The 13,025-nt window shown below is 39.2% G+C and overlaps 1 protein-coding gene across 1 annotated transcript in view; it reads left to right on the top strand.

The window, feature by feature from the left end:
* LOC308231544 (chondroitin sulfate proteoglycan 4-like) overlaps positions 1 to 13,025 on the top strand; it is a gene marked incomplete at its 3' end in the record, with an annotated part of 43,358 nt that overhangs the window by 11,041 nt on the left and 19,292 nt on the right. Inside the window, exons 2-5 of the mRNA XM_080637118.1 lie at positions 4,100 to 4,263; positions 4,842 to 8,417; positions 9,411 to 9,881; positions 10,518 to 10,694. Coding sequence (XP_080493244.1) covers positions 4,100 to 4,263; positions 4,842 to 8,417; positions 9,411 to 9,881; positions 10,518 to 10,694 — 4,388 coding nt within the window. The remainder of the gene's footprint in view (positions 1 to 4,099; positions 4,264 to 4,841; positions 8,418 to 9,410; positions 9,882 to 10,517; positions 10,695 to 13,025) is intronic.

The raw sequence follows: 13,025 nt of genomic DNA, 5'->3' as shown, positions 1-13,025 counted from the left end.
ATGAAAGCTGAACAAACGGGTAAAATGACAGTCCAATGCCATCACTAGATGATGAGAGAATGAAGAACTTTTTGGTCTGTGATTATGAACGCTGTTGTGCCTGACCTGGTTTCTTGTGCTTAATTCTAAGAAAAATGTGGACTGAGCTGGTCAGAAATCTTTAGTAAAATTACTTGAAATAAAATTCACACTTCCCATATAAATGTTATCTGTTATGATGGAAATATTAGGATGGATTTATAGCCCTAATATTTTTGTAGTCAGAGTTGAGGACTGGCTCTAAGGGAGAAGAAAGAGGGATGGGAACCACATTAGCCATTAACTCAGATTGGACAGATCCTTAAATTGACATCCTAAGTGATTATACCTTATTTTTTTAAGCCTTCATGTATCTGTGTCCATGTCCATGGAGTGACATTACAGCTGACGTAGATCTGACGCAGTTGCTTCCACTCATCTTTTCCGTTTAGGGCATAAAGCTATTAAGAGAGTAGGTTGTCTGCCCAGGCATTCCAGAGGAATCATTCCCTATATGATCTGCTGAATTCACCTGTCCAGTAGTAAGAGAGATGCAAGGCTGGTGTTGTTGATTGAATTCCGCTTACTTTCTGTAACAGTCCGCAACAAAATACCCTCTTTTAGTAAGCTGTGGCACCGCATTGATTTTGAGGTCACCCATAACACGGTTTCAGCCAGAAATCAGTCTAAAAGTTTCTGCTCCAGAGAAACTTGATTCCTATACTATAATAACATGCTGCTTAGTTTGGTGGGTAGTGAAGCAGAAATCACACCAAGGTACTGTAGGTGGTCTTGGCCCAAGATGTCATTTAGTGCTGGATCAGTGCGTAGGCTGATGTTGAGTTTCCTGCTTCACATTCAGTGGTGGATTCTGACTCTGAAGTGTTTTATGGAAGGCAGAAGCTTTAACTTATGTTTAATTTTAATTTTCCAGGAAATTCATATGTAATGTAAACACTGAACTGCTTCCAAGTGGCACACTGCAAAATACTGACTCTGCAACTTCATTTCTAGTTATTCTAAACTATACTTAATAATCCATGAATAAGTTTATCTTTCTGCCTAATTGCTTTCCCCAAAATCCTTTTTTCCCCCTACATACTAGTGAGATTATGATGTCTTTAAAAAGTTATTGTTCTATCAGCAGCCATTTGTTTCAATTCAGAAATTCTGGGCTGTGTGAGAATGATCATAATGAAACTTCCAGGACATTAACATCTGTGAATGCTTTGGATTTTATTTGTTAATTTCTGAGGAACTTCACTGAGAAAATTATAATGAAGTCTCTTACTTGCTAGTTCTGTAGGGGTGCTAGGATGTAATGTAGCAAAGCAAATGTAACTGCTTCTCAGTCTCAGTAGGGTTAGAATGGTTTCTCTTCTCAAGGTAAAACCTTCTTGTACCCATAACATTATATTGATGCTTTGATGTTACTACAGTGGCTGAAGGAAAAGGAGTAATCTTTTGATTAAGACGTTATTTCAGATAGCTAGGTTATGCTTCCTTTGATCTTCAGAAGGTATCTCTGGAAGTCAGGGGACTCCTCTCCCTTACCTGTATTACTGGGTGCAAAGCTTTATAGGATAGAGACAATCACCTATAGTTATCTGTTTCATAGGTAGAACAGTGGCAGTCCTTGTCACTGCTGTAATATGAATTTACAACAGTATAAAAATTTCAAGCATTTAACCTGTTTCCTATCCTATTAGTAAAAGTTAGTCCTCATTTACATGTGTATGTGGGTTGTTTCTAGTTCTGTTATCCAAATACATACTTTAAAAGGGAGGTCTTTATTAACCCCATGGTATAAACATTTCTGTTACCAATGAACAGCATTGGTTCCTTTGCTATATAGATTTAATGGAAGGCCTGTGAGTTATATTAGAGCTATTTGATGAAAACTTTTATGCTAGAAGTAAACTGATGGGGAAGAATTCCTTTTTGTTAAACTTGGAGCCAGTTTTTCCCTGCACAGTGGTGACTCTTTCTTTGCAAGAAATAGGTGTATTTCAGTAATCTAAAAATCTTTCCTGTGTTTCTCTGGGTACTTAACATGCTGTTGCATAGCTGTTGGCTGTGGGGTTTGCTGAAATCTGATTCTTGGGAGAGCCACCTCGAATTTTTATGTGTACTGCAGAGAATTTTTAGATACTGTTAATGATTGTATCACGAAACAGCTGTTTAATGAGAGCTTTGATTTGGTACTCTGTACTGTGCAAAATCCAGTTCAGGATCTGAGTTAAAGCCACACTTTGTAAGTGTCATCAGGGCATGTTATGTTCAGCAAAGGGACAGTTAATGTAGAGACAGGAACAATTAAACCTCAAAACTTCTTTGGAGTTATGGTTACTTTTAAAAAGAACTGTGTTAAAATGAGAAAGTTGTCTCAGAATGAAGCTAAAAGCTGCAAAATAAATATTTAACTGATGGTGTCCTTAAGGAGTTGTGTCCAGACACAGCTGAAAGCATCATAAACCCTGACAGATGTAATGTGAAAATAGAAAGGCCTGGGGGAAAAAAAAGGTCAAAAATCAGCTAGCTGAATGAATCAAAGCTTTTACTAAATCCTTCTTAAATGTATCAAGGACAAAACCCCTGCAGAGGGTCTGTGCAGCCAGTTGATTAAGTTATCAATATAAAAGAAGCACTCAAAAAGGGCACGACTACTGCAGAGAAGCTAAAGGAAATGGTGTTTACTGCTAATTGAGAAGATTCCCAAGCTGAAATTACCCCTTTTTTTGTGGGGGGAACAAGAGGCACTGACTTAAAAGACTTCAGGGATGAAATCACTTACTTGCTAGGGGTAGCATCTGATCTTGTACTTCAAACTACCTGGGTACTTGAAGCCCGGGGGGTGGCAAATTTTATGTCAGTGTTTAAAACAAGAATGACCATGGGATTGTAAGCGTGACGTCCATGCCATTCATATTTACAGATACTGTAACAAAGGGTAAAAGATGCTAGAGTAAGTAAGATCAACTTGGGAAGAGCCAGTAGGATTGTTTTAAAGATAAAGCCAGGATGGATGGGGCTTTGAGCAACCCGGTCTGTCCAGGGGTTTGGAATTAGATGATCTTTAAGGTGCCGTCCAACCCAAACCGTTCTGTGATTCTGTGGTATAAGTTCTGCATTACAAACCTCTAGGAGTTTTCTTGATGTGCATGGGAAGGCTAGCTAAGATTTCGATTCCCAAAGGGCTTTTGGTGAAGTTTGACATCGGAAGCTTTTGAGGAGCCACTGGATAGAAAGGCAGGGCTTTGCATATTAAGTAGTAAATGATGGGAGAAAAGTGTAAATATCGGAGGAAAGTTACCAGCAGAGTTTCTGATGATTTGGTCTTAGAGTCTCTGGTCTTGTGTTGTTCAGGATAGTAATAACGAGGATGGTAAAGGCAGTGAGTAGTCAAATGAGGAAGTTTGCTGCTGTTACTGTTTTTCAAGGCAGAAAAGAGGGGAGGAGAGTGAAGGAAGACTGCACAGAACTGTGTGACTGGCCAACAGGGCAGCAGGGGTGGTTGGAGGCTGCATGCAGGAAGCAAGAGGGAACTTCAGCCTGGAAAAGAGATGGGTGAGAAAACATGAAAGAATGATGCAGATATCTGGAGACCTGTGGGTCTTTCATCAGAGATGGCAGATGATGTCTCTGATGGGGACATGGGAGTGTGTTCTAGATAAATATGTTTCCAAGAAAAACTGGAGGAGTACTTCAGAGAGAAATCCTTTGGCAGTTACGAAAGAGAGTGACTATGGCAAGCTCAGGAAAACACCAAAACAAAAAAACAATGAGAAGAGTATTTGAAGAAAAGTACTAAATGTGATTGCACTGTTCTTATGATTGCCCTGTCATCACTGTTGGAGGTAGAATACTGAGCCATATTCATTCTTTGTCCATACTAGTTTGGCCTTTGGGCTCTTATCCAGTAGATTGAACTGGTAAATTTGATGTCTGAGATCTAGTTTCATTCATTCGTATTGAAGTATATAGAGGGTTAATAGAGGTTTTAAACATATATTTAGCTGTAGATAAGAAAAATACTTTTTTGTGTGTGTGTGACTAAGTCCTCTGTTTTCCTTTCTTTCAGTATCATTTTATGGTGATAGCTTTGTGGAGTTGAACATGGTAGAAGTATCCTCTCAGATATCCTTACAGTTGCGGTTTCGAACAAGCAAGCCACATGGACTGCTTTTTCTTGCAGCTGGGAAGAAGGGTTATTGTTTAATGGAGCTACATTCAGGGTACTTAAAGGTATGGTATATAACTGTAGCTAAAAGGACGTGTGGCTTGTATTGTTTAATGTTTTAAGGTGTTACCTATAACAATTCTAATAGGTTATGTTTTTAAAAATGGAGAGATCACAAAATATAATTGATAATTTCAAAATATGGTATTTATTTCTTACAATTATAGTTACTAAAATTTGACTCTAAATGCCTTTTGAGGTCCCTAGATCTTAAAATGAAGATAATTGTATTCAAAGCATGAGGTCAGTAGAGTCAAAATTTCAGATTTGATGATGTTAGCATCATAGAAAATGGTTCAAATAATGGTTTTTATGCAGAGTAAGTCCTTGAAATGTTATTGCCCTTTGGGTTCTCAGGAGTTGTTGATCCTAGCAGAACTGCAGAGGAATCTTCTGCAATTATTCAAGCCGTATTTGTCATGGCAGGAAAACCTACAGAAAATTTTAGTGGATTTTTTTTTTTTCAATTACATTTTGTAAGTAATGTGCTTAATACAAAAATCAATGTATTAACTACATATTGATACATGATTGTGAAAAATACTACTTTGGATTTTAATGGTTAAAATTCTGTCTCTTGCAGTTGAGAATTAACTTTGGCATGGGGGAACGAGTACTGCATTCTCAGCAAAGATCTCAGCTGAACGATTTAGCTTGGCACCTGGTTGAACTACATCATGAACATGACAATGTCACATTGGTAATTGATAAGCAGGATACAAATAGTGCAAAAATGCCTGGAATTTTCCATGAATTAAATATTGATTATGGATTCTATATAGGTGGTAGTAGTAAACTTGATGTTCCCTACCTTGTTGGAGCACTACCTGGTTTCCGAGGATGTATTGATGATGTATCACTCAATCAGCTAGACATTTTGATGCCTCTGAGACCTTCTCCTGGCTTTAAAAATGTCCATGAAGTTTCAGTGGGATGCAGTGATGAATTCTTTGCAAGTGAAGACGAACCCATTAGTTTCTTCAGTTCCAGATCCTATGTTTCTTTCCCATCGTGGAATGTTGATGATGAGGGAATCTTGGAGTATACATTGCAGACCTCAGCCACACGTGGCTTGCTGCTTTACCATGCTGGGCAGGTGGGAGATTTCATTGCAATGGAAATGGAAAATGGACTAATTAAAGCCCATGTTGGAAAATTTAGAAGTAGAACCCAGCTTTCCTCTCGTAAGTCAGTCAATGATAGTCACTGGCACTACGTCAAACTGAAATTTACTGCAGAATATTTGCAGCTGACACTGGATGAAGAAACCGTGAAAAAATCATTGCCTCCCTACAGTAAGCTGCCGCTTCTGGAGGGGTCTCTCTTTGTAGGTGGTGTAGATGACAGCACACGATCAGAAGTGATTAAGTTAGAGCTAGTCTCAGTGTCTGGGAAGTACGCCAGAGGAGGATCCTTCAAAGGTTGCATACGAGACCTGAAAACCAATTCAGAAAAGAAATCGCTTAAGAATGTTCTGGTAACAAAGGACATTTCAGCTGGATGTGAAACAAAGAGTGCTTTTAATACAAACGTTTCTTTAGAGATGGCTGTGAAGAGCCCTACTGTGAAAGCAGCTCCAACGTTTGCCATTTCCTCTGAAAGCTCTGTCTTTCCACGCAAGGAAGACAAAAGCCCCCTTTTAGTTCTTAGTAACTTGATTGTGGTTGAGGGCGGACAGGCTTCACTTGAATCTAAACATATTGAAGTCAACTTAGACTTTCAGAAATTAGGTATTAATCTATCACAAATTATTTTTGAAATTAAAAAAACACCCTCTCATGGAAACTTGAAATTAGATGCTGAACCAGCGCAGGAGGTGTATACATTTACTCTGCAGGACATACGGCAAGGGAAGATTCTTTATGTCCATGATGGCTCTGAGGGCACTTATGATTATTTTAATTTCTCCATTTCTACCAGCAGGGAGAAGATTGTGCCTCCATATTTACAAGGAAGTGAGCAGCATGTGTTTAGCATTACTGTCACTCCAGTAAATGATGCACCTGAAATTATACTTCCCAAGGGAAACTTGCTTCTTCTCTTGGAGAACTCAAGGAAACGTTTGACTAGTGATCTGATAAAAGTTCTAGATAAGGATACAGATCCTGTTGGTCTGAGTCTTTCAGTGCTTGGAAATCTGAATGCAGATGTAGGGTATTTAGAAGATTCAAAGCATCCTGGAAAAGCTATTACTACTTTTTCTAATGAGGACTTAAGAGAAGGCACTATTTTCTTTGTCCACACAGGCGTCAAGAACTCAAGGATTGTTCTGAGGGCGAGTGATGGTGAGAAGGTGAGCAACACTGTTGTGTTACGCGTCATGGCAGTTCCATTGGATTACAGGGTTGTTAACAACTTGGGAATAAAGCTACTCCAAGGTGTTGCAGCTCTGATCACACCTAGGCATCTGGCAGTTGAAACAAATGCCAACCTCCAGGAGCTGGAGATCCGCTACGAGATCACAGAGCCACCCCAGTTTGGGGAAGTCCAAAGGCAGCATTCAAGGGGGGAATGGAGGCGAGTCAGCTCTTTTTCTCAACGCTCTCTTGAGCGCGGCCGTGTGAGATACTGCAGCACTTTTAAAGAAATACAGCTGGGAAATGTTACTGACCAATTTAAATTCAAAGTTAGCATAGGAAACAGAATGAGTGAAGAGCACCTGTTTCCAATCAAAGTGAAATGGTTGGGATACAGTTTATTGAAACATACTCCTCTAGAAATTGAAAAATCAAAGAAGAAGTACTTGAATTCAGATAATCTTTTTGCTGTGATTGTGGATCTAGAAATACCTGAAGATGAGCTGAATTTTAAATTGCTATCCCTACCAAAGAATGGACAGATACTACTTAATGACCAGCCTTTGGAAAAAGGTTCAGTCTTTAGCCAGAAAGATATTACTGATCAAAAAGTGGCATATGAATTAAACTGCAGATGTCATGAAGATAACATTGATTCATTTCAGTTCCTCATTTCTACAAAGTATCTGGAATCAAATGTATACAGCTTTGAAGTCTACATCAAATCAGATCTCAGAAACATCATTTTGACTAACAATGGCCTTAGAGTTACTGAAGGTGAAGGAGAGTTAATAACAAGCACAGAGCTGTTTGTGCAAACACCAGATAATAAAACTTTCCAATATAAAGTTATACAGTTTCCTAAACATGGGAAATTAAAACTCATGAATTTTTCAGGCTCATTCGAAAGTAATGACAATCTGACCACTTTCACTAACAAAGATATAACTAATAAGCGCCTTATGTATGTGCATGACGATTCAGAGACAGTGTTTGATGAATTTCTTGTCAGAGCTTTGAGTTCCAGTGAAGAGTCAGGAAACTGGACAAACTTGGATCCTGAAGTAGAGCCTTTGTCAGTAGAAATTAGATTCAACATTTCTGTTCAGCTGAAGAATGATGAGAAACCAGTACGTGTAATTGATAAGATATTTAACATAGTGAGAAATGGGCAGCGATTATTGACTTCGGCAGATCTTTGCTATCATGATCCTGATTCTGATTTTGATGATGGACAGTTGCTATATACTAGACGTGGCATTTCCAATGGAGAGTTGGTGCTAACAAATGATACTTCACATAGACTCTACCAATTCAAACAAGTGGACCTGGAGCAAAAGCAAGTCCTGTTTATACACCATGGTGCGGATTTTGGGCGTTTTGTGCTCTTTGTGACTGATGGCAAGCACTATACGTCTTTGCTTCTAGAAGTTAGTGCCACTGATCCTTATGTTAGGTTGGCAAATAATACAGGCTTGTTGGTTCAAAAAGGGAAAGAGCAAACTGTTACAACAGCTAACCTAAGTGCTACTACAAACCAAGATATAAGAAATGGTCATGAGCTTACATATGAGATATTCTCTTTCCCAAAATATGGAAGAATATATGTAAATAATCTGTTGCTGGATACCTTTTCTCAACTTGATCTGATAAAGGGGTATGTGACCTACAGGCATGATGACAGCAGCAATTTTATTGACACATTTAACTTTACGGTCCATGCTAGAGATGTCCATCTGGATGCTGGAGTGCATGTTCGCATATATTTGGAAAGTCATCAGTGGCCACCAACGATTGTGAACAAAAACAATCTCTTGGTTGAAGAAGGAAAACCAGTTAAAATCAGTAAAGGAAAACTTCAAGTAAGTTAACTGTGTTGTTCATTTCTCCAGTCTTGTAGCAAGTTTTCTTCACTGCTTTCTCAGCTATTGCAGTCTCTTCTTCAACTCCTTTTAGTTCGCACTAACATGTCTGCATTCTGGACACTTTATTCTGGAGGGGCTGACACTAGCAATCTTCGAACGGAAAACTGGTTATGTTAAAGAAAAAAGTTGCCCATAGTCTTTGACTCCATTACATATTGGTGCTCGAGAAGGTTAAGATTTGAAGATACTGCACCTGTATATTTGTTTTTTGTTGTGACAATTGTTGTTACTTCATGTATCATTCTTAGTTGAGCTGGTGTGAAATGCCAGTGAATCATAGAATCAACCAGATGAGAAAAGACCTTTAAGACCATCAGTTGCAGCTGTTACCGCAGGACGGCCAAGTCCATCACTAAACCATTTCACTAAGGGTCTCAACTATATGTTTTTTGAACACTTCCAGGGACAGTGATTCCACCCCTTCTCTGGGCTGCCTGTTCCAATTCCTGTTCACCCTCTCAGTGAAAAAATTTTTCCTAATGTCCAATATAAACTTCTTGGGTTTTGTTTCATTCAGTTTGGAACTAGCCCAATTAATACACTCTGAGGATTGCATCCAAAACTTTAAAAACATCCAGTCACAAACCTGATGAGGTCGTTTCCCCTTGATTGATACCTTCCTACACGTTGTTTGTTGTGTAGCCTTTCAGTAACCACCGCAAGGGGGCTCTGGCAGCACGTTACTGTGTAACTGAAATCCCTGTTTCATGCAGGGGTTCTGAGGCTGTTCCTTTTCAAAACACTCCCATGCCATCTTTGTTTAACACACGTCTACTTGAAGTATTGTATTACGAACCATGTAACCCAAATAAGGAATACCAGTTAATTAGAAGGACAATGCCAGGGTTGAGAGTAAAAAAATCAGAAGAGAATTATAGAATTTCTCCTGTTTCTGTTTAAGTAATTTTGGGGTGTGTTTTTAAATTTAAGGTTGTTCATGAAAACAGTTCTCCATCTGAGATTGTATTCACAGTAAGACAGTTTCCAGTGCATGGATACATTCGGAAGTTTTCCTCAGAAGAAAGTTATCTCAGTGCTGACCAAAGGCCGGTTTTGAGCTTCACACAGCAAGATGTTGATGAAGGCAAAGTTCAGTATGTGCAGACAGTTCCTGACCAACTACATGACCATTTTTCTCTGGATGTGACTAACGGTGTCCGAACAGTGAGTGGAATAGAGATCTCCTTAGACATCATCCCCAGAATGATTCCACTGGAAGTACAGAACTTCACTGTGATTGAAGGGGGCTCTAAAGCCCTGGTGGAAGACTATCTAAAAATTTCTAGTAGACACTTTGTTGGACTCAGCTGTGAATTTGTTTTAATTGAGCAGCCAAAACATGGGTATGTTGAAAACTCTCGTGTTCCTGGAATAAAGTTAACCACATTTACCAGAAAACAGGTAATGTGTTTAGATCTGCTCTGCTGTAGTCACGATGAAATTGCTAAAAGCTGTCGGATGATTTGGTGGGAGGTGGTGAGATGCATGAGTTTGAGCCTTATTCTGGCCTTGTATCAAGGACCTTTCTGCAGTTGTTAGCTGGTCATTTGGGGTGGGGAGGGAGGGTGCATTGCTGGGATAAACTGCCACTGATCACACAGACTAATGTGCTGTAATCACAGTATACTCATGGGCCACTCATATTCAGGCAGAGCTGATACTCTGGAAACCTAAGGCAGATTGTGGGTACATTTCAAAAAGAGAAAATGATATGTGGATTGAACAAGGAGGAAAGTGGGGAAAAAAAACCTTCAGGTCATGGTTCTACTCACAGAGAGCCAGTATATGCATGATAAGCTAATTTTCAGTCTTTTAGCTCTAAGAAGCAAAACTTCATATCATAAGTCACCATTTAATACTATGTTCAGTTTATAGGTTCCAGGAAACATTGTGGTAAGTATAGGGGGATTGGATTTTCCACTTTCCCTTGAGGAGGAAGGAGAAATGCCAAGACTGGCAAGTTAAGATATTCTGGCTAGAAGAATGGACAGATGATGTTTTAGTATCTTTAATTTTTCAGGTTGTTGTAATTTCCAGGTGGAACAAGAATTAATCTACTATGTTCATGATGACAGTGAAGAACTGATGGACAGTTTTACTGTGATAGTGAATAACACAGAATTATGGAAACAAAGCTTGCCCAAAACTGTATTTGTAACAGTTACTGCAGTAAATGATGAAGCTCCTGTTATACAAGTTAACAGAATTCTTCAGGTATGTTTGTCAAAATTTTGAAATGTTAAAATTATATTGAACCTGATACCATTTAATGCACCTTCATTAGCACAGTATTAGGTTTGTATATGGTGGAATAGTCAATATAATAAGAGGTGGTTCTGGAATTTAAATGAATTAGTGTTAATGAAGGAAGGCAGTACATGGGTAGTGTGTATTTATGGAGAATCTAGTCATCATGGAGAACAAGTCAAGTTTATCTAGAAGGCTGACTGAGCTTTCCTTTAATCTAAAAGACACATGAAGTCTCTTGGGACTGACTGAGGGCTTGTGGGGTAGGATGTCTTCCACCTGAATCACTGTTGTGTTTTGGTGTTGTTTGCTAGGGCATCTTGAGGGCTGTTGATGAACAGTGTAGCTTTGAAAAGTGCCAAGACTAACGATGGTGAGGATGCAAACATCTCACTGTTGTCCTTGCAGAGCCTTCAGACTCTGCCTCTTGCCATTAAGTGTGCCAAAGGGTCAGACCTGTTGAAGTGCATTCTGCTGCCTGCTCCTCTCTGAATCTCCAGTGGGGCAGGACGACAGATGAGAGCAGCATTCTCACAGGTGCTTCATTAGAGAATTGAGTACATATGGGGTATTTGTGTTACAAAACAGGAATGTTTCCTTCTTTAAAAAATCCTGATAATGATAATACATTCAATCTGTGAAAATCTGGGGTGTTAGAAATCACCAAAAAAGGAACATGTTTCTAACTCTGTGCCACCCAAATTCCTGAAGAAAATTTTGAAATTGTTGACTGATGCTACCTTTTCCTCCTAGTAACCATTACTGGATTTGTAATCATTCAGGCTTCAAAAAAAGTAATTTCTGTCACTTCAGTTTCTCTGCTTTGTTGGATTTATTTATTGATTTATTTATAGGATTGTTATTTGTTTGTGTTACAATAGCACTCAGTAACCAGAACCAATCTATTACGGACTTTCTGCCCATGTAAACTAAAAAGCCCCTGTATGTAAAGGATTCCGATCAGAGATCTGATGAGTAAAAACAAATTAGATGATTGAAAAGTAGATTTAAATGGATATATAATTAACCTGTGGTCACAGTAAACCAGCTGGGAGGCATCAAGACAAAGATATTTAGGAATAAGTTTAAAAGAAGCTAAGCAGGGTACGTTGAGGCTACATCCATATGTATTGTCCACAGTGCTGTATGATACAGTTTACATAGTGGTGATACCTGAAACATACATTTAATTTTGCATAGTTAGTTATGTGTGGCAAAGGGAGAATGGGTTACTGCAAAGGTAATTATAACCTTGTGTTGTGTATTTAGGCTTTTCACATGAGGAAAGACATAATATTTGAACAGTGGTAGTGGTAGAATTGTGTAGCTTCACAGTGAAGGTAGGTGATCTGTGATGATGTGCAGGTCTCTATGACACAAGATACCCTGCCCTGAGCAGAGAGTGCTGACAGAAGGGCAGACTCACTTGACAAGCATTTGGGTGGTACCAAGTAAAAACTGTGTTTAAAGTATTTACAGTGGTACTTTACAGACATCAGCACAGCACGTAGTAATGTTCGTCTAGTCGCAGACAAGAAGGATGTGTGTCCAGTCAGAAATTTTTCTGTCTCCCTTTTGGTGCATTGCTGGCATTGAACTGCAGTCTATTAACAGAATTGAGGCCTTGCAGTGCTCTGCAGTGCAGCATATGGATTTTTCTAAAAATATCTAAGTCTGGGCTTCCCAGGAACAGTGGTAACAGAGCTTAACCTAGCCAAAGTTGGCCCTCTCTGCTGGGGAGGCAGTTTGTATACCCAGAATTGGGATGCTGCCTTTGTGCCTGTGGTTTTGCTGGTCATGCATAAGCTATTGCTGAGAAATAACCTTTATTTTTGGCATGAGTGGGTACTAATATGCACATAAATGATGGATTCATGTGCAGATTGTAACAAAGCTGACGATTGTATACTGGGAGGAATACACTGAGATGATCCTTCTTCAAAGCAAGCTTGCACATCCCAAGTAGATGGGAGAAAATGGATTTCTCTTGGTCGTGCTAAATATTTAGATGAGCTAGGGATTCCTGAGCAGGGTGGTACTAGCTGGTGCCCAAACAGCCTGTGCTCTTCGAGGACATTACCAGCAGCAAATGTTGGTGTGTTGCTTTTAAAAAGGCAGTAGCTCTTTTATATCTTTTGACAGGTTGTACAAAATGTATGAAGGTTTACATGAGGTCCAGTAGGATCATTTGGGTCAACTGAAGTTTAGCACCTCAGAAATTTTGCAGGTCCCAGTATAAAGAGTTAGAAAGAACTGCTGAACAGTTGAAATATGGTTAGTGTATGGCATCTGCTGTTG

The sequence above is a fragment of the Psittacula echo genome (assembly GCF_963264785.1).
Source record: "Psittacula echo genome assembly, chromosome: Z".
In the NCBI taxonomy this organism is placed as follows: domain Eukaryota; kingdom Metazoa; phylum Chordata; class Aves; order Psittaciformes; family Psittacidae; genus Psittacula; species Psittacula echo.
The sequence above is the reverse complement of the archived record's forward strand: the minus strand, read 5'-3'. Positions and strand labels throughout refer to the sequence as shown.